This window comes from Eubalaena glacialis, chromosome 15, assembly GCF_028564815.1.
Source record: "Eubalaena glacialis isolate mEubGla1 chromosome 15, mEubGla1.1.hap2.+ XY, whole genome shotgun sequence".
Taxonomy (NCBI): Eukaryota; Metazoa; Chordata; class Mammalia; order Artiodactyla; family Balaenidae; genus Eubalaena; species Eubalaena glacialis.
Window position 1 is genome coordinate 62894084 of NC_083730.1, and position 23984 is coordinate 62918067.

A 23984-nucleotide genomic window follows, 5' to 3' on the forward strand; every position below is an offset into this window, starting at 1 on the left:
GTGTCCCTAGGTCTGAAGTGGGTCTCTTGTAGACAGCATATATATGGGTCTTGTGTTTGTATCCATTCAGCAAGCCTGTGTCTTTTGGTTGGAGCATTTAATCCATTCATGTTTAAGGTAATTATCGATATGTATATTCCTGTGACCATTTTCTTAATTGTTTTGGGTTTGTTTTTGTAGGTCCTTTTCTTCTCTTGTGTTTCCCACTTAGAGAAGTTCCTTTAGCATTTGTTGTAGAGCTGGTTTGATGGTGCTGAATTCTCTTAGCTTTTGCTTGTCTGTAAAGCTTTTGATATCTCCATCGAATCTGAATGAGATCCTTGCTGGGTAGAGTAATCTTGGTTGTAGGTTCTTCCCTTTCATCACTTTAAGTATATCATGCCACTCCCTTCTGGCTTGTAGTGTTCCTGCTGAGACATCAGCTGTTAACCTTATGGGAGTTCCCTTGTATGTTATTTGTCGTTTTTCCCTTGTTGCTTTCAATAATTTTTCTTTGTCTTTAATTTTTGCCAATTTGATTACTATGTGTCTCGGCCTGTTTCTCCTTGGGTTTATCCTGTATAGGACTCGCTGCGCTTCCTGGACTTGGGTAGCCATTTCCTTTCCCATGTTAGGGAAGTTTTCGACTATAATCTCTTCAAATATATTCTCTGGTCCTTTCTCTCTCTCTTCTTCTTCTGGGACCCCTATAATGCGAATGTTGTTGCGTTTAATGTTGTCCCAGAGGTCTCTTAGGCTGTCTTCATTTCTTTTCATTCTTTTTTCTTTATTCTGTTCCGCAGCAGTGAATTCCACCATTCTGTCTTCCAGGTCACTTATCCGTTCTTCTGCCTCAGTTATTCTGCTATTGATTCCTTCTAGTGTAGTTTTCATTTCAGTTATTGTATTGGTCATCTCTGTTTGTTTGTTCTTTAATTCTTCTAGGTCTGTGTTAAACATTTCTTGCATCTTCTCGATCTTTTCCTCCATTGTTTTTCCGAGGTCCTGGATCATCTTCACTATCATTTTTCTGAATTCTTTTTCTGGACGGTTGCCTATCTCCACTTCATTTAGTTGTTTTTCTGGGGTTTTATCTTGTTCCTTCATCTGGTACATAGCCCTCTGCCTTTTCATCTTGTCTTTCTGTGAATGTGGTTTTTGTTCCCCAGGCTTCAGGATTGTAGTTCTTCTTGCTTCTGCTGTCTGCCATCTAGTGGATGAGGCTATCTAAGAGGCTTGTGCAAGTTTCCTGATGGGAGGGACTGGTGGTGGGTAGAGCTGACTGTTGCTCTGGTGGGCAGAGCTCAGTAAAACTTTAATCCACTTGACTGCTGATGGGTGGGGCTGGGTTCCCTCCCTGTTGGTTGTTTGGCCTGAGGCACCCCAACACTGGAGCCTACCCGGGCTCCCTGGTGGGGCCAATGACCGACTCTGGGAGGGCTCACGCCAAGGAGCACCCCCAGAACCTCTGCTGCCAGTGTCCTTGTCCCCATGGTGAGCCACAGCCACCCCCCGCCTCTGCAGGAGACCCTCCAACACTAGCACGTAGGTCTGGTTCAGTCTCCCTTGGGGTCACTGCTCCTTCCCCTGGGTCCTGATGCGCACACTACTTTGTGTGTGCCCTCCAAGAGTGGAGTCTCTGTTTCCCCCAGTCCTGTCATAAAGTCCTGCAATCAAATCCCACTAGCCTTCAAAGTCTGATTCTCTAGGAATTCCTCTTCCTGTTGCCAGAACCCCAGGTTGGGAAGCCTGACGTGGGGCTCACAACCTTCACTCCGGTGGGTGGACTTCTGTGGTATAAGTGTTCTCCAGTCTGTGAGTCACCCACCCAGCAGTTATGGGATTTGATTTTACTGTGATTGCGCCCCTCCTACCGTCTCATAGTGGCTTCTCCTTTGTCTTTGGATGTGGGGTATCTTTTTTGGTGAATTCCAGTGTCTTCCTGTCGATGATTGTCCAGCAGCTAGTTGTGATACATGACTCTTTTTGAATTATGGTTTTCTCAGGGTATATGCCCAGTAGTGGGATTGCTGGGTCATATGGTAGTTGTATTTTTAATTTTTTAAGGAACCTCCGTACTGTCTCCATAGTGGCTGTATCAATTTACATTCCCACCAACAGTGCAAGAGGGTTCCCTTTTCTCTACACCCTCTCCAGCATTTGTTGTTTGTAGATTTTTTTTTTTAACATCTTTATTGAAGTATAATTGCTTTACAATGGTGTGTTACTTTCTGCTTTATAACAAAGTGAATCAGTTATACATATACATATGTTCCCATATCTCTTCCCTCTTGCATCTCCCTCCCTCCCACCCTCCCTATCCCACCCCTCTAGGTGGTCACAAAGCACCGAGCTGATCTCCCTGTGCTATGCGGCTGCTTCCCAATGTTTGTAGATTTTTTGATGATGGCCATTCTGACCGGTGTGAGGTGATACCTCATTGTAGTTTTGATTTGCATTTCTCTTGAGCCTATCTTACACACAATAATCTGTGCCTCCCACTCCCCCACCCCTTTATTGCCCCTCCCCCTCCCCACTGGTCACCACTAGTTTGTTCTCTGTATCTGTGGGCCTGCTTCTTTTTTGTTATATTCACTAGTTTATTGTAGTTTTTAGATTACACATATAAGTGATATCCTACAGTATTTGTCTTTTTCTGTCTGACCTATTTCACTTAGCATAATGCCCTCCAGGTCCATCCAGGTTGCTGCAAATGGCAAAATTTCATTGTTTTTTATGGCTGAGTAGTATTCTATTTATATATATATGTATGCCATAACCTCTTTATCCATTCATCTGTTGATGGACACTTAGGTTGTTTCCATATCTTGGCAATTGTAAATAATGCTGCTATGAACATTGGGTACATGTATCTTTTTGAATTATTGTTTTGGTTTTTTTCAGCTTTATACCCAGGAGTGGAATTGCTGGGTCGTATGGTAATTGTATTTTTAGTTTTTTGAGAAACCTCCATACTGTCTTCCACAGTAGCTACACCAGTTTACATTTCCACCAACAGTGTGAGAGGTTCTCTTTTCTCCACATTCTCTCCAACATTTGTTATTTGTGGTCTTCCTGGTGATGGCCATTCTGACAGGTGTGAGACGATATCTCATTGTGGTTTTGATTTGCATTTCCCTGATGAGTAGTGATGCTCTAGTATTAATTCTTTAAGTTTACTTGAATGCTAGAAAAGTCCCCTCCCTGTGTGACAGCTGCAGGATCATAATCAAGGGGGAAAGAGGGGATATCAACAAATGATATTGAAAATATCAGTGGTGACTCTCTTGGGGCAGTAGGATTTCAGGTGACTTTTAATGTCTTTCTTCATATGTTAAATGATTAGTTGAATTTTAACAGTGAGCCTGAATTGTTTGCACAATCAGAAGGTTATCTGTAAATAAATAAAATTAGAACCTTATTGAACACTCTTTTCACAGATAAGTTCCAGAAAGAATAAAGACCAAAATATGTGAAGCACAACTTTTATATGATTAGAAGGAAATGTACAGATTATCTTCATGACGTTGAGTTAAGCAGAATATCTTAAGCCAGAATGTATGAATCGTAAAGGAAAAGACTTAGAAATTTGCATGTATTTTTAAAATGATGCCAAAATTAAAGTTTAGCTTAAATATTTGATTGAAAAAACAAACCACAAACTAGGAGAAGATATTTGTAACATGTATTGCAAAGTATCTAAGAAACACAAGGAAATAAAATTATAAAGCAACAAAACGAAACCCCCAATTTTTAAGAATGGACAAAAAATATGAAGAGGAAGGAGAAAAGGCAAACAAAATCACCAAAATTCACAAAATGTCCTCCTCCTCACTATACTTAGAGAAACACGAATTAAATTAGATGCCACATTATATCCCTCTGATTGTCTACAAAACGTCAAACCGGACAATATGAGATGTTGGAAAGGAAGTGGAAAAGAGGAACTTGCATATTCTACTAGTGGGAGTGAAAATGAACAATTGTTTTGATGTCAAATTACCAATATCCAGTAAAGCTGAAAATTTACATTCCTTGTGACCTAGAAAGTCCTCCTCTAGAGAAACTTGCAAATAAGTGCTAAGAGACAGCTACCAAAAGAACAATCTAAAACCCATCAGAGAGAAATAAAAAGTAAAGTTTATATGCCTAAGAACATTAAAATAGCAATTTAAAAAATGAACTAGGTCTCTGTGTGTTAACCTTATTAACATAGGTCACTAAAACATACCACTGAGAAGAAAAAAGAAACAGGTTGTAGAAAATTTAAACAGTAGGATACAAATTATTTAAAATAAAAAAAACCACTATATATTGCCAATGGATACATATACGTTTAGAGAGGTGTACTGGAGGACACTCCCTGGGGTTGTCTCTGGGGAAAAAAGTGAAAGAAGGCAAAGGAGGAGGGAAGCAAAATGGACTTGAATTTTATTTCAATATTATATTACCTTTATTATAAATACTTATAAAGTATATTGCAAAAGATAAAAGTAATGAACTCAGAGTCTCTTTCCTGCTTGTCACAGAGCCTGACCAACCCACCAGAGTCTCAGGTATCCCGGGGTTCCAGGAAGAGAACCTGCAGGGCCCTTGCGTGGGGCTGCACCTCAGCAATGGGAACGGAGCACAGCTCCAGCCTCAATTTCTTGTTTTTTTTAATTTTAATTTTTAAAGTTTTTTGGTATTGAAATATAGCTGATTTACAGTGTTTCAGGTGCACAGCAAAGTGATTCAGTTATACAAGTATATATATTCTTTTTCATATTCTTTTCTATTATAGGTTATTATAGTTCACTGTGCTATACAGTAGGTCCTTATTGTTTATCTATTTTATGTATAGTACAATAGTTTGTATCTGTTAATCCCAAACTCCTATTTTATCCCTCTCCCCTCTTCCCGCCTTGGTAACCGTAAGTTTGTTTTCTATGTCTGTGAGTCTCTTTCTGTTTTGTAAATAAGTTCATTTGTATCATTTTTTGAGATTCCACATATAAATGATAATCATGTGATATTTGCCTTTCTCTGTCTGACTTACTTCACTTAGTATGATAATCTCTAGGTCCATCCATGTTGCTGCAAATGGCATTATTTCATTCTGTTTTCTGTCTAAGTAATACTTCATTGTACATATGTACCACATCTTCTTTATCCATTCATCTGTTGATGGACACTTAGGTTGCTTCCATTTCTTGGCTATTGTAAACAGTGCTGCTATGAACATTGGGGTGCATTTATCTTTTTGAATTAGAGTTTTCATCTTTTCTGGGTATATGCCCAGGCAGCCTCAATTTCTGTTTGCAGTTATGACGTGGATCAAACGCTACTGGACACCCAGCATGAACCTAGATGATGTCACCCCCAGAGTGTCCACTGTGATGACCCACAAGATACTAGTAGTTTCTGAACTAGACACCCACAGTGTTGGAGGAAAAACAGCCCTCAGCCCGAAGAAGATTATATCAAGAGAAGAAATTGAAAGGCTTTTGAAGAAAAACTCAGACTGGACATGGGATTGGTCAAGTCGGTCTGAAAACATCCCCCCTGCCCCCGCCTCCAAAAAACTGCCTTTAAGCATCTTTAAACACCATCCAAAGCACACAGCCTCTCTCGGCAGGAGGAACATGCGTCTTAGGAAGAAAGGGGACATTTTCTCAGCAGAATTTCTAAGGGTTTTCCTTCCATCTCTGCTGCTCTCACATCACTGGCCAGTGGCTTGGGGATCATATTGGAAAGCATCTGGCCACCAGTGTCTTTTGATGGAGACTTGGACTCTGGCTGTTGCACACGGTGGAGATTGTCTACTAAAGGCTACACTGAACTCTGCTATTTATTCTTTGCGAAGCAGGAACTAGAAAACCAAGGTGCAAATCAAACTCCACAGTAGAGTTTAGATGCCAAAATGTGTTTGCTTTCACAGTGTAATGGCTTCAACTTCCAACGGGTAGGAGACAGGGACGTGTCAGCATTGTCAGAGACACCTGCTCAATCTGTTTCAGGCCCCTCATCGTCCTTTGTGCTGAACTTTTGGGGGCTCTGAGAATCAATGTTAATCTAAGCAAATCTGTGTCTACATTTAAAAAACTAGAAATTGAAGAAAATAAATAAATCTTTGCCAAATCCTTCAGAGATTACTGTATTTGCATGTGGTTTAAAATCAAACCTTATAAAAGCTTTTTGATTAAGCCAGAAAAAAAGTAATTTATTTAAAAATAAATATTTGTACTCCCGCCGTGTTACTGGGGAGCTTTCAGTCTTGGTTTGGGTGATAATGCCTGGAGTCAGCTGCAGCAGTGGAAGTGACCCTATTTTGGGCTTTTGCTGTTGGAGAGCTGGGAGAGCTCAGGAGGTCAAGAGGCCAAAGCAAGAGCATACCCACCTCTCCTGGGACCTTGCTTGGGGCACAGATGGGGCTTGGTTGGGTGACTAAAATCTTCTCCCAGCTTTGCTGAAGGAAACCAGGCTCTGTGTTGATTCATAGGTGTTAGCAACTGTTTTATTTGTCAATATTCTAAAAATTTATTGGGAACTCTAAATCATTTTAAAAAAATCATCTCTCAAAGATAAGGCAAAGATGTACGTAAGAAAAGTACAGCTTGTATTTTTCCTCTCTAGATTTCTAGGTCAGTTTAAGTGTGTTCGAGTCAAGCATCATAAGTGTTGTGATTAAATAGCTACCTTTCTCAGAAGATTCCTCTGGTTTTTGTAACCTCCCCTCCTGTCTAACAGGCTTAATACAAATTTAGCTTGATAAGTGTGTCTTGGAAATGGAACATTCCACAAGTCCTATGTATTAATCATTACCTGAAGCACCCACAGATATGTACTTACGAAGCCCTTCGACAGATCCCTGGACACAGGGCTGATAATTAGCAGGCACTGACATCCACTCTGCACACTGGCCATGGTCCACCTTGATCATTTAGTACCTGAACCTCACTGTGTACCTGAGTTCAACACTGTGCCTTGAAGTTCATTATGGCCCCTGATCACGGGTCTTGGCAGATTTACTGTCTCAGTGCTGAAATCTGGTAGAGCCCTTCCAAGTTCACTGCTTCTCCAGCCTTCTTCTCCCCATTGCTGGAGCAGTCTGGTCCTTGTCGCCAGCCTTGACCTCAGCCAGTCTTCAGGACAAATCCGACCTTAGGCAGGAAGCATCTGGACCTCGATCCTCATCACCCTGCCTTCAGTGCTGAACCTCTAGTGGGGATACACGAGCTGGCACCCTGCCAACCTCTGCGGCTCCCCTTCCCCACCGCCTCTCTCTGCCCCACCTGTCTGGTGCATGCACACATGCGCACACCTGTTCTCAGGTGTGCCGGCCTGCTCAACATCCCAGTCGTGACTTCAGCCCTGCTGCTTCCTCCCTCCTCTGCCTGGGATGCATCATTTCAGCAGAAGCAGTTGGCTGGTACAGGGAAGCAGCATGACTAAGAAAGGATGGGATGGGGTTCCTTGACCATCCGTGTTTCTGAGAACACCCTTACCTTCTTTCTGTGCTCAAAGCAAGTTCTGTTTCCAGGGGGGCTGTGGCCTCTCCGGGCTGCCCCAGCTTACTCAGGCAGAGAAAGAACACACTTACCTCGTGCTCCCACTTCACATTTTATTGCTAAAACCCTTCCACAGCTTCGTGAGGGAGGAACCGTTATCGTCATTCTACTGATGAGGAAACTGAGCTCAGAAAGGCTGAACAAGTCACCCTTCTGGAAAGCTGGGACCTGGATCCAAACCAGAGAGTCTCTGGTTCCAGAGCCCTTTGTCACTGTCCCCAAGGCCCTGGTCTTAGACTCACTTCTATTTTGTTCTGTAGCCTGAGTTCATTTGTTATTTCATGGTCAGCACCAGACTCTCTCTAGGACTGGGGCTGCTTTGTTCCGCAGCTCATCCTCAGAGAAGGGAAGCCCCCTGCCCTGGACCCTGACTCAGTGCTGGAGTCCAGCTCCCCCTGACAATGTTCTCCATCACTGCTGGCTGCCTAGACGTCCAAACACCACCTGAACTCACCGCCACTGTGCTCTCCTGTCTGATAGGGGACTGGACTCCTGCAGGCCGGTCTCTGCAGCCAGCTGCTGACATAAAATGCAGTCTCCTGTTGCCACACCCTTTGGCTACAGCCCTGGAGCCCAATTTTCTCTCAGCACCAGCAGCTGGATCTGAGCCCTCATGTTCATCCCACCCCAGGGAGCAAGTCAGCTTAGAAGTCGTGCACACCCCCACCCAGCATTCTTCACTGGATCCCTCTTCACCAAGTTATGTCTAGTTCTTGAGCAAGACAGCTTCAGCGGGACTAATGCAACTAGACTCTGACTTTAGGTTCCGGTCTTTATTTGTTCACTAGGGTCTTCAGTTGGGTTTCCCCAGAAGCCAACTTTGAGATGAAAATTTGAGACCAAGTAGTTGATTTGAGGGGTGACCCAAGGAAGTGTTATTGAGTGGGTTACCCCTGGGTGGCCCCAGGGTTCAGTGCCACTGGGGAGCTATGGATGAGAGTGTAGAACACAGCTCAGAGTCCTCCCACCAAAGGAGGGTGAGGACACTTGGGGATTCCTCCCGGTCTCATGGTCATGGGCTGAGGGCTGCATTGCACTTCTGGCTGCAGCCCTCACAGGGAGAGCAGTGGGTGCTTGCAGTAAGGTTGTTCTAAAATATACTGTGAGGGGTCTTCCCTGGTGGCGCAGTGGTTAAGAATCCGCCTGCCAATGCAGGGGACACGGGTTCGAGCCCTGGTCCGGGAAGATCCCACATGCCGTGGAGCAACTAAGCCCGTGTGCCACAACTACTGAGCCTGCGCTCTAGAGCCCATGAGCCACAACTATTAAAACCCACGCACCTAGAGCCCGTGCTCCGCAATAAGAGAAGCCACTACAATGAGAAGCCCATGCACCGCAGCGAAGAGTAGCCCTTGCTCACCGCAACTAGAGAAAGCCCACGTGCAGCAATGAAGACCCAACACAGCCAAAAATAAATAAATAAAATTTTAAAAGATAAATAAATAAAATATACTGTGATGGTGCGTACCCAGGGGGTATAAGCAGAACACAGGCGGCGTCCACTACAGTCAGTTAAAATAACACTCAAAGCTGCCGTTTCAGTGATTCTGGAAAGCTTCTGGAGGAAGTATGCAGCATCACACTAAGTATTACCTGCGGAAGTCTTCCAAGGTTTCTTATGTTTGGCTTATGAACTGTCATCATAGCCCTGTATAGGACTGCTCTGGCAGCTCCCCACCTCCACCCTATCTCCAGTACATGCACCAGGTCATTCAGGGAATTCAAAGGTCTTTCATGTGTTTTTTGCTCTTTTACTAACTATGAGGATATAGTTCATCATTCATATTTTGCGAGCCTTCCCCTCATACAAAACAGCAGGAACTAGATGCTTAAAAGAGCGCTAAGTGTAAAACATTCTTCCTACCCTCAAGGAACACGCCATCAAGTTGGGCAATTCCAATATGTACCATTATTCTTCTTTTCAGGTGGGATACAGGGTAAGAACTAAAGGGATGGGGTTGCTTATGAGCCTTTCCAGCTGAAAAATCTGTAAGAACATAAATCAAGTTAGCCTGAGACTAGAATTGAAATACCAGAATCACAGAATTGAGTCCCTGATTTCAACCTCTGCCAAGTTACTGAAGATGGCACTTCTTTTCACATTGTGCTATAGTTACTGTTCTGTCTGACTCCATCTATCCTACCAACTCTTAAGAACAGGGATAGTTTCCATATTACACATCTATTGCTGCATAACAAATTACCCTAAAACTTAACCAGCTTACAAGATACATGTATTATGTCACAGTTTCTATGAGTCAGGAATCTGGACACAGCCTGCCCAGGTCCTCTTTCTCAGGGCCCTTCACAAGCTGAAATCAAGATGTCAGCCAAGGCTTGAGTCTCATCTGAAGGCCTGGGCAAGGATCTGCTTCCAAGTTCACATGGTTGTTGGCAGCATTAAGTTCCTCATGGACCGGTAAACTGAGGGTCTCAGTTCTGAGATGGCTGTTGGCTGGAGGCTACCCTCAGGTCCTTGCCAGGTGGGCCTCTCCAATACGGCAGTTTGCATCACCAAAGCATGGAAGCCAAGAAGGCAACAGAGAGAGAAGCCATAGTCTTTCCTAACCTAATCGTAGAAATGACATCCATCACCTTTGCCATATTCTATGGGTTAGGAGCAAGTCACTAGATACAGACCACACTTAAGAGGAGGAGATTATTTAAGGCCATGAATACAAGGAAGTGGGGATAATTGGGGGCCTGCCATGGTGTCCTTACCACCTGGTTATACTAGGTGCTCAATAGTGTCTGTTGTTTTGCATGTTTATTATTCCTAAAACAACAGGCCAAGTAGCAAAACTACATCACAGCAAAAGAACATTAGATTTCAAAGGGGGCTGACCATGTACTAGGAGAGTTTGGTGTCATACATTCCATTCTATTCAGTGGACAAATCCACCTAAGAACCCAGTCATGTACTAGTAGCTGGAATGTGAGCTCCCTGAAGGCAGGGCTGTGTCCTTAATCTCGATATCGTCAACACCTATTGCCCCTTCCCTGACTCACGAGAGGAAGTTGGCAAACACTGAATGGATTGAGGAATGGTGTAGTGTGGACCAGTACCAGTCTGGGGCCTGTTAGGAACCGGGCCGCACAGCAGGAGGTGAGCGGCGGGTGAGCACGCGAAGCTTCATCTGCAGCTCCCCATCGCTGCCCGTTGCTCCGCATCGCTCCCCATCGCTCGCATTACCGCCTGAACCCTCCCCCCCAACCCTGCCTCCCGTCCGAGGAAAGATTGCTTTCCATGAAACCAGTCCCTGGTGCCAAAAAGGTTGGGGAACCGCTGGTTTAGTGAATAACAAAGCCTGTCCCTCTTAGGACTTTTTCCACATGGGTTACAGATTTAACAAAATATTATGCCAATTTAGAAAGTAGTCACGGAAAGAGGAAGTTTACTATTGTAGCAACCTAAACAAATACTTGATTGAATGAATGTCAGCCAGGCTATCCCTATATTGGCTCTGGTGTATTCATTATTCAGTACCTTTCAAAATGCTAATCTGAGAAAACCTATAACGTGGACCAACAGAAATGGTATCCAGTAAAATCTGCACTTGCTATTACCATCAGATTGATCTTTATAGCGCAGTTATTGGGCAAATAGAATTTAGAATCTAGGTTTATCTAGAGAGGTTCACTAGCAAGGATTGAGGTGCTGCATGTACTCTGAGGTGTGGCATGTCACAGAGGTTTTGAGTTGGAGTTTAGCAGAAGAGTGAATCCATGTGGAAATTATTGCAAACCCTTTTCTACAGAATGCAAGCTATACATTTTTGTAAGCCCTTGGAAGTCTGGGGGTTGCAGTGGGTTTTAAGAATGTGCCTTTGTTTACCTCAGATGAAATGCTGGTTAGAAAAGAAGGTTTTCTTATTCAGAGAAATTAATCCTTGGCCTGATACACATTCTCCCATTTCTCTCTCTCTCCCCACCCCCACCCCCTTTCGCTCTAACTCCATTTCTATCATTTCCTCTATCTCAGGGAAGAGTGGTTTCCTGACTCTATACATCAGATATTTGTGGAAAGTCACACACGTTACTGGACAACTCAGCCCTCTTATTCTGTTTTGGGTGATTTACACCATGCATAGTGATACTCGCATTCCTTAGATGCTGACAGATGAGGAAGAATCAGATTGTGTGCTTCGTAAGAACGATGGGGGATTCCCAAGAGCTACACATTCTGCAAAACAAATCCCTTAAGTAAATAATGGAAAATGATAGTTCATTTTAAGTTCTTTGAAAAGTTGAAAAGTGATGCAAAAGGAAAGGGCCCATCTGTTCTTAGTCAGCTTTTGACCTTTGACTGTATAAACACAAGAAATGCATTGGGCTCCAGCTAGGAAACAGAGCATTACCACTCTACTCCCCAGATGAACAAAATGAGTCTTTTCGTTAAGTTTTACAGAGTGTACTAGAGCACCATTTCACAGAACATTACATTTAATAATTTATTTTTAAAGAATAGGGCAGTTGTTAAGAGCTTGGCCATCTCAGTAATTTTTTTTTTTAAGTGAGGAGATTGGACCAGATCTTTTCTAGTCTTTCCTGCTCTGAAATGCTGATACCAGGACTCATCAAATCAGGCTGTCTCTGAATCTGTACAACCATTCCTGTCCTTCCACCGCCCTGGAACCACAGCTCCTTGTCTTGACATTAACACACACAGGTGGCACACAGTGTGTAAGTCGTGCCAAAAGCACCCCGTTCCATGAAGGCCCAGCACGGGGATCAAGTGCCTTTGTTATGTGCCCTGGTTTTACCCGGTAGGAAGTGGTCCCCAGAGGAAGTGGGGATACGTCTCCTCTAACCTTTTTTATTAGCAGGATCAGTTTAGGAGGTTAGTTATTTGCCACCTGGACCTTTTAGCTGCTCTCTAACAACACTTATCTTTCACCTCTTTCAGGTGAAAACTTGTCCCCAAGAAACCCTATTTAAGGAAAATCCCTACAAAGCCTTCAAGTGTCAGTGGACATGAACTCCCCCAGTTAAGACTTGGCACCCTCCCTCTAAGTTTCCATTCATCCTGCACATACACTTTACTTTATAATCATTTCCCTGCAGTGTGTAAGGTCTTCCCAAGAAGGGACTACAATCTTCCGCATCTCTATCTTCAGAGCCCTGGAGCCTAGCCCATTAATAGGGGCTGAAAATACATTTGTACAGCACATGGATGAATGAAAGTCTTTCCTGACCCATTTCACTCTGCTCTGACCACTCTTTCATTATGCAGCTTAGGCTATTTATACCAACCACACAAGAATATGAAGCAAATGAAGTAAAGAGATGCAAGATCATTTTTCTTAGTCAAGGAATATTTTACATAAGCAAGGAGCATTGGCTGTTTAAACAAAGTTTCTGTTAATACTTTTGTAACTGGTCAAGGAAGACATGAATTCAGATACGCACAGCGATTTTAAGGAGTCCAGAGCTGCTGCTTCTGCCTAGAATTAAAACTCCCCAAAGAGCCTAAGAAATGGTCCGTCTCCCTCTTCCCAGCCCTAAATGAAGACCTGAACAAAAATCAGTAGCAGTTAAAGAAGCAGCTCTGAAGGTTTTCATCCACTAAAAAGAAGTGAGTATAAAAGAAAACTATTTTTTTAAAAATTATTCATTTTTACCTTTTTTTTCTTAGACTGTTTCTCAAAATGAACACAGCTTTATTTTTCATGTAATGAAAATAACACGTTAATTGAAATAAATTCAGACAGTACAAAGGGTGTAAATTAAAAAAATGAAAATTATCTTTAATCCCATCACCCAGAGAGATTTAACATTTTGATGTGTACCTTTCTGCATTTTTTTCTATGCACATACAAAAAGCGTGATCCCCTTTTTTTCCTTCGAGTTTTGACTTCATAACAACTGGCTCTCAGTTGCTCCTCTTCCCTTAAAGCGGGACTGGGCCTGCATTTCACATTATTCATTAGAAAACCAGGCGAGGCAGGCCGGTTGGCATTGTTAGAGCCGGCAGCGTACACAGTGATCTGCCGGAGGCCGCCTTAGTAAGTAGGATGCGACCTAGGAGATCTTCGCAATTTAGAATTTCTGACTAAAGCGTTCCACGGATGAGGTGAACCACCTGTTAGGTACTAGAAAGAACTTTTTGCCAGGAACCACCTTAATCATTTTCCATAAACTGAGTGGTTTAATGTTCCAATTATACTTTCAGAAATTGAGGACCAAACCTTCACAGAATCTAGTAAGTGATGTCAGAATTCAAATCCAAGTCCCTCTGATGACAAAGCTCATGGTTTCCATGATGCCATGTCCTCAATAGCCCCAATTTGTGATGCTTCAAATGGAGAAGAAATCATAGGGTTTGCAGAGCCAAAGTTCCCACATTTGGTCATTCCCCCCAACTTTATTCTAGCTGCCCTGGCACCCAATGCCCCATCTCCCACCCCCCAAACACATGCATTCTTTTTTTTTTTATATTTTATTTATTTATTTATTTATTTATTTAGGCTGCGCCGGGTCTTAGTTGCAGCACGCAGAATCTTTTAGTTGCAGCATGTGGACTTCTTAGTTGCGGCATGCGGGATCTAGTTCCCCGACCAGGGATCAAACCCGGGCCCCCTGCTTTGGGAGCGCAGAGTCTTACCCACTGGACCACCAGGGAAGTCCCAAACACATGCATTCTTTAATTAAAGGGTTGGCCACTATAGTTAGGGCCAACTTCCCTGGGCTTATGGCAATAGCACTAACTTAGAATAATGGAATATACCCTAACCAGGCAGCCATGATGTCCATTACATGTATGTAATCAAGCCAGCTTCAATCAAGCCTACAGGGTTAGGTCACTAACATTTGAAATCACTGATGTCCATGTGGGTCTGTGCTCAGAAACAATGACTTTGAAAGTGGGAGGGGGACATCCTTGGCGGTCCAGTGGTTAAGACTTTGCCTTCCAATTCAGGAGGTATGGGTTCGATCCCTGGTTGGGGAGCTAAGATCCCACATGCCTCCGGCCAAAAAACCAAAACATAAAACAGAAGCAATATTGTAACAAATTCAATAAAGACTTTAAAAATGGTCCGCATCAAAAAAAAAGAAAAAAAGCGGGAGGAAGAGCAGGGATTTTTCAAACAGTCCCCACAATTCTAGCCTAAGGACTTTGGGAAGAATAGTTGATTGTGCAGTGGGATGGCTCTAGAAATGAACTCACATTACTGGGTGTAAGAGATATTAATCCTGACATTTGCACTTGAGAATTATTTGGGTTAACGATAAGTCAAAGTCACCCTGGGCATCTTTTGGACTGCTGAACAGAGTGGTGTCACACTTACTGGCAGTTGAATGTTGAACTAAAAGCATTTTACTTTCTGTATCATTGTTGAAAAAGTTTTAACAGGCTAGACACTCCCTTAACCCTGATCCTTAATATTTTAAGCATGACTCTTTGCACTCTTTGGTTTTACTCCTAAGTAACAGAAAGTAGGGACACCTGCTAAATCCTTGCTTACTGTTAGACGCCAATGAAATATACACGTTCTCTACAGATTGTCACCTCCAAAGAGACTGCTCTACCGTGGAAGACCCCATGCTAACACCTACTCTAAGCTAGGTACTTTTAAAAGCATTTCACAGGTGTTTCATGTCATTTTTACAGGTGTTTCATAATGTCTGCTGGAGGAACATCTGGGACCCTTCCTTGAAAGGTAAGACTTTTTTCTCCTAGGAGTGTTGTCATCTGCATACGGTCCTTGGAACTGCTGTAGCCATCTTGTAACCATCATAGGAGTCCTAGCTGAGTATGGAGGAGTAAAAGATGGAAGGCACTCAAGTTTTTAAGGACATCCTTGAGTAACTGAATTATCTAATATTGGAACTTCTCTACCTCTGGAATTCTTTTTGTGGGAGATCATGAACCCAGTACTGTTTAATCTACTTCAGTTAGGTTTCCTGTTACTTGCATGGAAAAGCACTCTCACTGATACACATGCATATAAGCCTAAATCCACGCAGACATACGGCCCTTTCAGAGAGGTCAAATATATTTGCACTGTGGTTAAGATTTTCATGGTCAAGAAATATTGAATTCCTCCCACATGCCAGGCACAGTACAGGTTGTTGAACTGAATGGGTTGGGGAGGGCAGGATTCTGCACCTTTGGTGGTTACAAGCTGTGGTAAATGTGGTGATGAAAGTGGAGCCAGGTGTACTTAGGAAAGGTATCATGAAGACTAGGCCAGGAGGCTAGAGAAGGCCCTAAGAGTCCAGTAAAAGCATGCATGCCAGATTTAAAGACCCATGCCATGTCAATCAACATCATCCATTTCTAAGTTTCTATGTATTTGTGATATGTTTTGGTTTTAGTTATATAAGAACTGTAAGAATAGTGTTATGTGTATAATAGTGTTAGGTGTATCTATATTTAGGTAATGTTATAATAAAATAGCTTAAATCAACACTGAGGCCCAGAATGTTCCCTTTTAAAAGGAACTACTGAAGCCAATTTAGGGGAAGCACACTAATACAAAAGATGAAGCAAAGGAATGGGAACCAAGGCATTTGGTGTCTATTCCTAGCTACTGGCTGGCAGCCCTCTGTGACTCCAATTCCCTAATTTGTAAAATATGACTCATAAGGCGTTGCAACTGAATATTTTAGAGTTTTTAAATTAATGAGGGGTAAGTTTTTTAAAAACTCCCTGTACTGATATGAAAGTTCCAGAAATCATTCACAAGTTTATTATAGCAAAGAAAATGGGCAAAAGGAAGCGAGTGGGTTCAGGACGTACAAGGAAAGGCAGTCAAGGGAGAAATCAAGAGGGAAGTGCGTGGTCAACTCCCCACAGCAGGAAGCGGCGCTCTGCAGATCAGAGCTATTACCGAATAAATACTTGCTGGAATTTCCAGAGATGACCAAAAAAACATCAAGAAGGAAGTGGCTTTTTTCTCTTTGGAAAGTTTTATTATGGAAAATTTCTAACACGTACGAAGAGCCGAGAATAGTAACGAGCACTACCCCGCAGCTTCAGGCAGTCATCACTCACGGCCCGTTACTCTGCAGCAAATTCCAGACCTCATATTATTTCGTCCCTAAATACGTAGGCACGCACCTCTAAAGCAAAACAACGGGAACCAAGGCATTTGGTGTCTATGCCCAGCTCACTGGGGGGCAGCCCCTGTATCTTCAATTCTGCAATTCGTAACATACTACTTATAGGGGAACGGAGCGGAATTTTTTTTTAGGCAACCCCAATCAAAAAGGAGGCGGCTAAATCCTCCTAAGGCTCCAGGAGGGAGGCTCACCCCAAAAATCCGGGTCGGCGGAGCGCAAGGCGCTGCCAGGAGACATCTTTCAAGGCGGGGGGCCCCGGGTGCGGCCCGCGGAACCCGCCTTCTAGGGCGCCGGCGGGTCCTGGCCCCGCCCCTGCCCCGGAAGTCTCCGCCCACTGGCCCCAGCCGCCCCCGCACGCCCCCGCCGCCCTGGGCGCGCGGGGTGAGCTCGGGGGCGCGCACGTCGTGCGTGCCGGGCGCTCGGGACTGTACCTGGCGTGGCCCGAAGGACCGCAGTTTGGCCTGTCATGTTCTTCTCCGCGGCGCTTCGGGCCCGTGCGGCCGGCTTCGCCACCCAGTGGGTAAGGAGGCTCGAATGAGCGCGGGCGCTGCCGCCGCCCTCCCCCTCTCTCCGCGCCTCCTGTTGCAGCGGGCACGCGGGAGCCCAGGGCCCCGGACGGGACCCCGGGCGGCGGCAAGGACACCGCGGCCTTCGCCCTCCTCAGGGAGGCCGCGTCGCCGCGGAGCGAGGGGGTCGGCGGTGCGGCTGCGGCGGGCGCGAGGCCTCCTTCCGGAAGGGAGGCGGGAGGGCGGTGCCGGGACCTCCGCCCGCCTAGCAGGCCGAGTCTCTGCGCGGGGCGGCCCCAGGATCCCCTAGCAGCACTGCCCTTGGCAGGTGGGGAAGTTGGCCGAGTGATGGCGTCACCGCGTCCCGCACCCGGAGGACGTCGGGGCCGCTCGTGCTCCTGACATCGAAGCCCGTCTCTAGAAAGGACATTGACTCTCGGGGTGAAACACCCGTTCGCACTAACTTAACAGAACGTGTTCCAGAAATGACGAGGATGACGGCGGGGCATTTACCGGAAGGAGAGCAGCCTTTCCCCCAGCAGTAACGTAGAAAGGTTGAATCAGTTCTCGGCAGAAGGGAGGGCGGTGGTGCGCAGTAGCGGAGGATGAGCTCAGGGCCTTGCAGGGAGACCTGAGTTTGGATGGTGGGTGCACCGTCTTTCCACCTTTGTGCCTTTAGGCTCTTATTGTTCTCACTTGGTGTCCTCGGCTGTCAAGTGGGAATATTCCAATTTGTAGAGTTTGGTTTTCAGTAAACGCTTGAGGTTCTACTGTTACCTGCTGGGCTCCAGGTAACAATGTGGATACTAATAATGACAGGTGACATTCCGTGACTGCCCTTCTAACCAGGCCCTTCTAGCCTTTTACAAATAGTGGGATATCAGAATGACCTAGCAAAAGTCAGGAAAGATGTGAGTAAAGTGGTCTCACCAAGAAAGTTCCTTTCCTAAAAGAGAAACATTTAAGGAAATCATTTACATTTTCAAAGAAATTGCTTATTTTGTTATAATTGCTCCTTTATTAGCTAGCTGCCAATTTCTTCAGCCACAGGCTTTTATTCAGCTTGTCATTGCTTTAAAAATATCCAGAATTTAGTACTGTGTCTAGGGGAAGACACTAATTGTGTGACCTTGAGCCATATTTCTTAATCTCCTTGAGCTCTATTTTTCTTTTCTGTAAAGTGCAGTAATACCTTATTGAGCGATTGTCAAGAATTGCCTAAAAATTATGAAATATGGAGCATTAGCTACTCAGAATAGGTTTATTTCCATCTTCAGTAATTGCCCAATGTTTTCTGTAATGTTGACACCATTTTACAACTCATCACTGCCTCTCTCCCAAGCCACTAATTAGTTTCGTAGGGGTGAGAGAGTTGTGGTGGCATTTTCAAGGATTGTGTTTTCAGTTTTAGAATTTTAATTTGGTTCCTTTTTTATAGTTTCTGTTTCTATTTTTCATTTATTGAAGATGTTTTTCTTTCTGTCCTTAAGCACTGTTGTAGCAGTTTTGAAATTATTGTTTGGTAATCTCCATTGTCTTTTTTCTTGAAAATGGGTTGTTTTCCTTTTTTGTTGTTTTATGTTGAGTAATTTTGGATTGTATCCTGGACATTGTGAATGATGTCATAGAGGCTCTAGATCTTTTTAATTCCTCCAAAGAGTATTTTGTTGTAGTTGTTGCAGGCAGGCAATTAACTTGAACTGCAGTCTGGCTGCCTTGTGGGCAGCGGCTCAAATATTGGTTCCGTTCTTTTAGCTGGGCTGTTTGGAGTCTGCCCTGTGTGCACGCATGTTTGGAGTCAGCCACAGAATTGGGGGCTTCTCCTCTCTGGCTTTTCCTTTTCTGGGATTTCCCACTTGCCTATGCCTCTCCTGTGGTTGTCCCAGCCTCTCCTGTGGTACTTCAAGACATTAAGGCTGCAGGTTTTCTCTTGGAGTTTTAGCTGCCCAGCATGGGATAGACTGGGGCCTGCCTTCACGGTAAAAGATGTAAAGAAAAAAAAAAGAACCCTTATTGGCTTCTTCTAAGTCTAGACTCCTTTCATGTGTCTGCCTGCATTTGGTTGTTCTTCAGTGCCTTCAGAAAGATTTTTGGTTTTTAATTTTTTTAAAAATATTTTGTCCAGAGTTCATAGTTGTTACCCAGTGGTTTGGCCTGATAATAGTCTACTCAGCCATACTAGAAGTAGAACGTTCTTTGGTGGCATTTTTCTTCCTAAATTTTAAGTTTAGTAGAATGAAACGTTTTCCCATTCCATTAGAGATTCCATTCATTTTGCAGTATCTACATTTTGGCTCTAGGACATTAACCCAGTTCTTTAGAAAGAAAGAAAGAGAGAGAGAGGGAGGAAGGGAGGGAGGGAGGGAGGAGGAAAAGTGAGATTAGAGGGCATTTATATTAGTTTTCTATTGCTGCTCTAACAAGTTACCACAAATTTGATGACATACACAAATTTATTATCTTATGATTGTGTAGGTTAAAAGTCTGACATGGGTCTCACTCGGCTAAAACCAAGGTGTTGGTAGAGCTACCTTCCTTTCTGGAGATTCTAGGGGAGAACCTGTTTCCTTGGCTTTTCTAGCTTCTAGAAGGTGCCCTTCTTTGTTGGTCCATAGCCCCCTTCCATCTTCAAAGCCAGCGAGGGCAGGTCAAGCCCTCACATACCATTCTGACCCTGCTCTAACTTTGCTCACTCCTCTTCGTTTTAAGAGCCCTTGGGCCCACCCTGATAATCCAGAAAATCTCCCTATTTTTGGATCAACTGATTAGCAACCTTAATTCCATCTGCAACTGTAGTATTCTTTTGCTGTGTATACTAACATATTCACAGCATCCCAGGATTAGGATGTGGGTATCTTTGGGGCACCATTATTCTTGCCTGCCACAGCCTTAAACAGTTTAGGGGAAAGAGAAAATGAACGCATTTTAAGTTTATTCACTGAGGTTCAGTGGGCCACTATTGCACTCTCCAGACTCAGATCTTTATATTGGAGATGTGAACTCAGTCTCCAGTGTAAGGATAAAAATAGTATGCTAAACACTTCATCTCATTTAATCTTCTTAACACTTTAAGATAGGTACTCCTGTTATTTTATAGATGAGCAAACCTAGGTGCAGAGAAGCACAGCAGCCTCCCTAAGGTTATAGTAATTGGTGAAGGTGAGACTGACTGAAATGATGTTTGGACATTTCATTTCTATGAAGTATTCTTCTCCTTAGGACATTGGAGTGTTATTGGTATCCATATTGGATTTTAGATATGTAAAGAATGCTTTGTTTAATTTATGGGCAAGATGGCTGAAAGTAATCACGAATATTGTGACCATTAATATGGTTATCTTAATCTATAATGCTCCTTTAATACCTGAATTGTTCGTTTTAGCTTTTCTATAATATAAAATTTGGCCAAATTTTACTTGATAATTCTCTCACAATGCTAGTAAAATCACTTATATTTCTTTAATCCAAATTAACATTTTTAGTTAAATTATTGATGGAACTTTATTTGGAGAACATTTGTAAAACTCTCCTATGTATATTTGAATATATCACAAAACTTAGTTTTAGTGGTTAAGGCGTGTCCTCAAGTCAGAAAAACCTGTGATTGACTTTTCATGTATTTAGCTGTGTGATCTAGGGAAAGTTCTTTTCTTTCCTTCTTTGAGCCTTAGTTTCCATATCTGTAAAACAAGGGATGATAATAATACCTATGTGGGGATTTTGTGAGCCAAGGGAGGCAGGCCTTTTCATTTCTAATCTGTATCCCTATATATGCTGTGTGTTTTTTTAAATTTTTTTTTTTTTAAACAGTAAATGCAGCTCTTCTGTTCTTACGGAAAACCTAAATATGTATACATTAACACAGAATTTTAGCAACTTAATGTCAAAGGTGATTTCTTCAAAATAGTAGAGAAAGGGCTCAATTTGTTTATAAAACAAAGGCAAGCAAAATAGTGAAGGTAAACTGATAAAAGCCCTCATTTGTTTTTCGACTGGGCATACACTGTTACTCATTCATAGCAAGTTAGCACGTGGCCATTTTCAAAGCTGCCCTGTTTTTTGATATCTTTAGGAACTTCACCTATTTTACTACATTCATTATAATATCCACATCAGGCATTTCCAATAAAGGAATAAATAAGATATTAAAAGTTTGAATTATAGAGGGGAGGGGCAAGATAGAGGTAGGGGATTAAGAGTTACAACTACTATATATAAAATAAATAAGCTGCAAGGATATATTGTACAGCACAGGGAATATAGCCAATATTTTATAACTTTAAAAATATATATAAAAAGTATAATGTATAAATATATATATAAATACAGTGAATCACTATGTTGTGCACCTGAAACATAACATTGTAAATCAACTCTACTTCAATTTTAAAAAAGTTTGAATTATAAGTAGTCTTTTCCCTACTTAATGGGCCATTTGAATTCAGTTTCACTTTTAGAAGAAAGACGCATTCTAGGACGAAATCGTCTTAGAACTGGAAAAGAACAACTTAGCTAGGCGGGACTGATTTGAAGAGTAAGCTGAATTTTCCCCCCGCTTAGAATAGAGTCTAGGCTTTTCACTAGACTGGAGTCTAGTTACTCATTAGACTCTGAAAATGTCTATACTTCAGTGAATTCCAGTTGAATTCACTGAACTCCAAATGAAAAGTCAAGAAACTTTTTTTTTCATAAACAAGAATATAATTTGATAGTGAAGAATTAATAGTGGGTTTCAATTCTAGCTTCTTTTTCAGGGTTTAAGAAGGAAGGGAGAAGACTTACAGCAGGCAAGTAGTGACAGTGACTCTGTGTTAGTTAGCTAACACAGCACAGTTGTTCTCAAAATGCAGTTTAAATCTTCCATTGTTCAGTTATTAAATGTTTTATCCCCATATCAGCTAGGCAGATGAAGTAACGCTTTGACAGGTTTATAGTATCTTCAGAGATAAGGTTATATAGTACCTATTTGAACCTCAAAATACTTCAATAAGTATGTATCCCTGTTTTTACAGATACAGAAATTGACACAAAAAAATTAAGTGACTTGTGCAAGGTCACACGTTAGCAAGTGGCAGCATGGTGATCTAAACCCAAATCTTCCATTAAAAAAAATCATCATCATCATCATATCTGAAACTCCAGCGTTTCTGTAACTTAACTACTTTTTCCTGACTGTTCTCAATCAGTATGTAGTCTATCTTCAAGGATTTGGACTTTAAAACACTTTATTTTGGGGAGAGAGAGAGAATGTATGTGTGTGTGTGTGTGTGTGTGTGTGTAAATTCACGTGCATATGCAGAGTTACAGGTCAGCCAGAGAGTGCCTCAAAATAGATTTTCCAGTATGCCGCTATATAGGCCTCAAGACCAATTTTCAAGATTATCTGTATATTTTTAAGTAAAGTATGTGACATATCCTGGAATAATGAGGAAAGGATCAAAACTGAAGCTATTCTAACTTAGAGATTGGTGGTGTTTATTTTGATATACTGGGAAATTGGAAGGAGAAATAGGATTAACAGTAGATGTTTCATTTTGTAGTTGATGAACGTTTTGTTTTAAATAAGAATTTTTTTCAGTTTGTCAATTCATGCTAAAAGAAACCTAGAAAATAGAGAAAAATATAAGAAACAAAATGTAAAATAAGAGTCCCTTATCATCTTGTTAATATCATAATAACAGATAAGCACTTTTAATTGTTAAGACCATCTAGTATTTTCATTAATGTCTATATTGAATATATTGGGATGGTAGTTTATACTTTTTTTTTTTTTTTAAAACATCTTTATTGAAGTATAATTGCTTTACAATGGTGTGTTAGCTTCTGCTTTATAACAAAGTGAATCAGTTATACATATACATATGTTCCCATATCTCTTCCCTCTTGCATCTCCCTCCCTCCCACCCTCCCTATCCCACCCCTCTAGGTGGTCACAAAGCACCAAGCTGATCTCCCTGTGCTATGCGGCTGCTTCCCACTAGCTATCTGTTTAACATTTGGTAGTGTATATATGTCCATGACACTCTCTCACCCTGTCACATCTCACCCCTCCCCCTCCCCATATCCTCAAGTCCATTCTCTAGTAGGTCTGTGTCTTTATTCCCATCTTGCCACTAGGTTCTTCATGACCTTTTTTTTTTTTTCCCCTTAGATTCCATATATATGTGTTAGCATACTGTATTTCTTTTTCTCTTTCTGACTTACTTCACTCTGTATGACAGACTCTAACTCCATCCACCTCATTACAAATGCCTCCATTTCATTTCTTTTTATGGCTGAGTAATATTCCATTGTATATATGTGCCACATCTTCTTTATCCATTCATCCGATGATGGACACCTAGGTTGCTTCCATGTCCTGGCTATTGTAAACAGAGCTGCAATGAATATTTTGATACATGACTCTTTCTGAATTATGGTTTTCTCAGGGTATATGCCCAGTAGTGGGATTGCTGGGTCGTATGGTAGTTCTATTTTTAGTTTTTTAAGGAACCTCCATACTGTTCTCCATAGTGGCTGTATCAATTTACATTCCCACCAACAGTGCAAGAGTGTTCCCTTTTCTCCACACCCTCTCCAGCATTTATTGTTTCTAGATTTTTTGATGATGGCCATTCTGACCGGTGTGAGATGATACCTCATTGTAGTTTTGATTTGCATTTCTCTAATGATTAATGATGTTGAGCATTCTTTCATGTGTCTGTTGGCAATCTGTATATCTTCTTTGGAGAAATGTCTATTTAGGTCTTCTGCCCATTTTTGGATTGGGTTGTTCGTTTTTTTGTTATTGAGCTGCATGAGCTGCTTGTAAATCTTGGAGATTAATCCTTTGTCAGTTGCTTCATTTGCAAATATTTTCTCCCATTCTGAGGGTTGTCTTTTG

General features: G+C 42.4%; 1 protein-coding gene and 1 long non-coding RNA gene across 2 annotated transcripts in view; one reads left to right on the forward strand and one right to left on the reverse strand.

Moving 5' to 3' along the window:
* LOC133074974 (uncharacterized) overlaps positions 1-17466 on the reverse strand; it is a 50019-nt gene extending 32553 nt beyond the window's left edge. Inside the window, exon 1 of the long non-coding RNA XR_009697305.1 lies at positions 17027-17466. This is a non-coding gene — a long non-coding RNA (uncharacterized LOC133074974). The remainder of the gene's footprint in view (positions 1-17026) is intronic.
* NDUFV2 (NADH:ubiquinone oxidoreductase core subunit V2) overlaps positions 16979-23984 on the forward strand; it is a 31261-nt gene continuing 24255 nt past the window's right edge. The window contains exon 1 of the mRNA XM_061168975.1: positions 16979-17115. Within this exon, the coding sequence (XP_061024958.1) occupies positions 17062-17115 (54 nt within the window). The 5' untranslated portion in view covers positions 16979-17061. The remainder of the gene's footprint in view (positions 17116-23984) is intronic.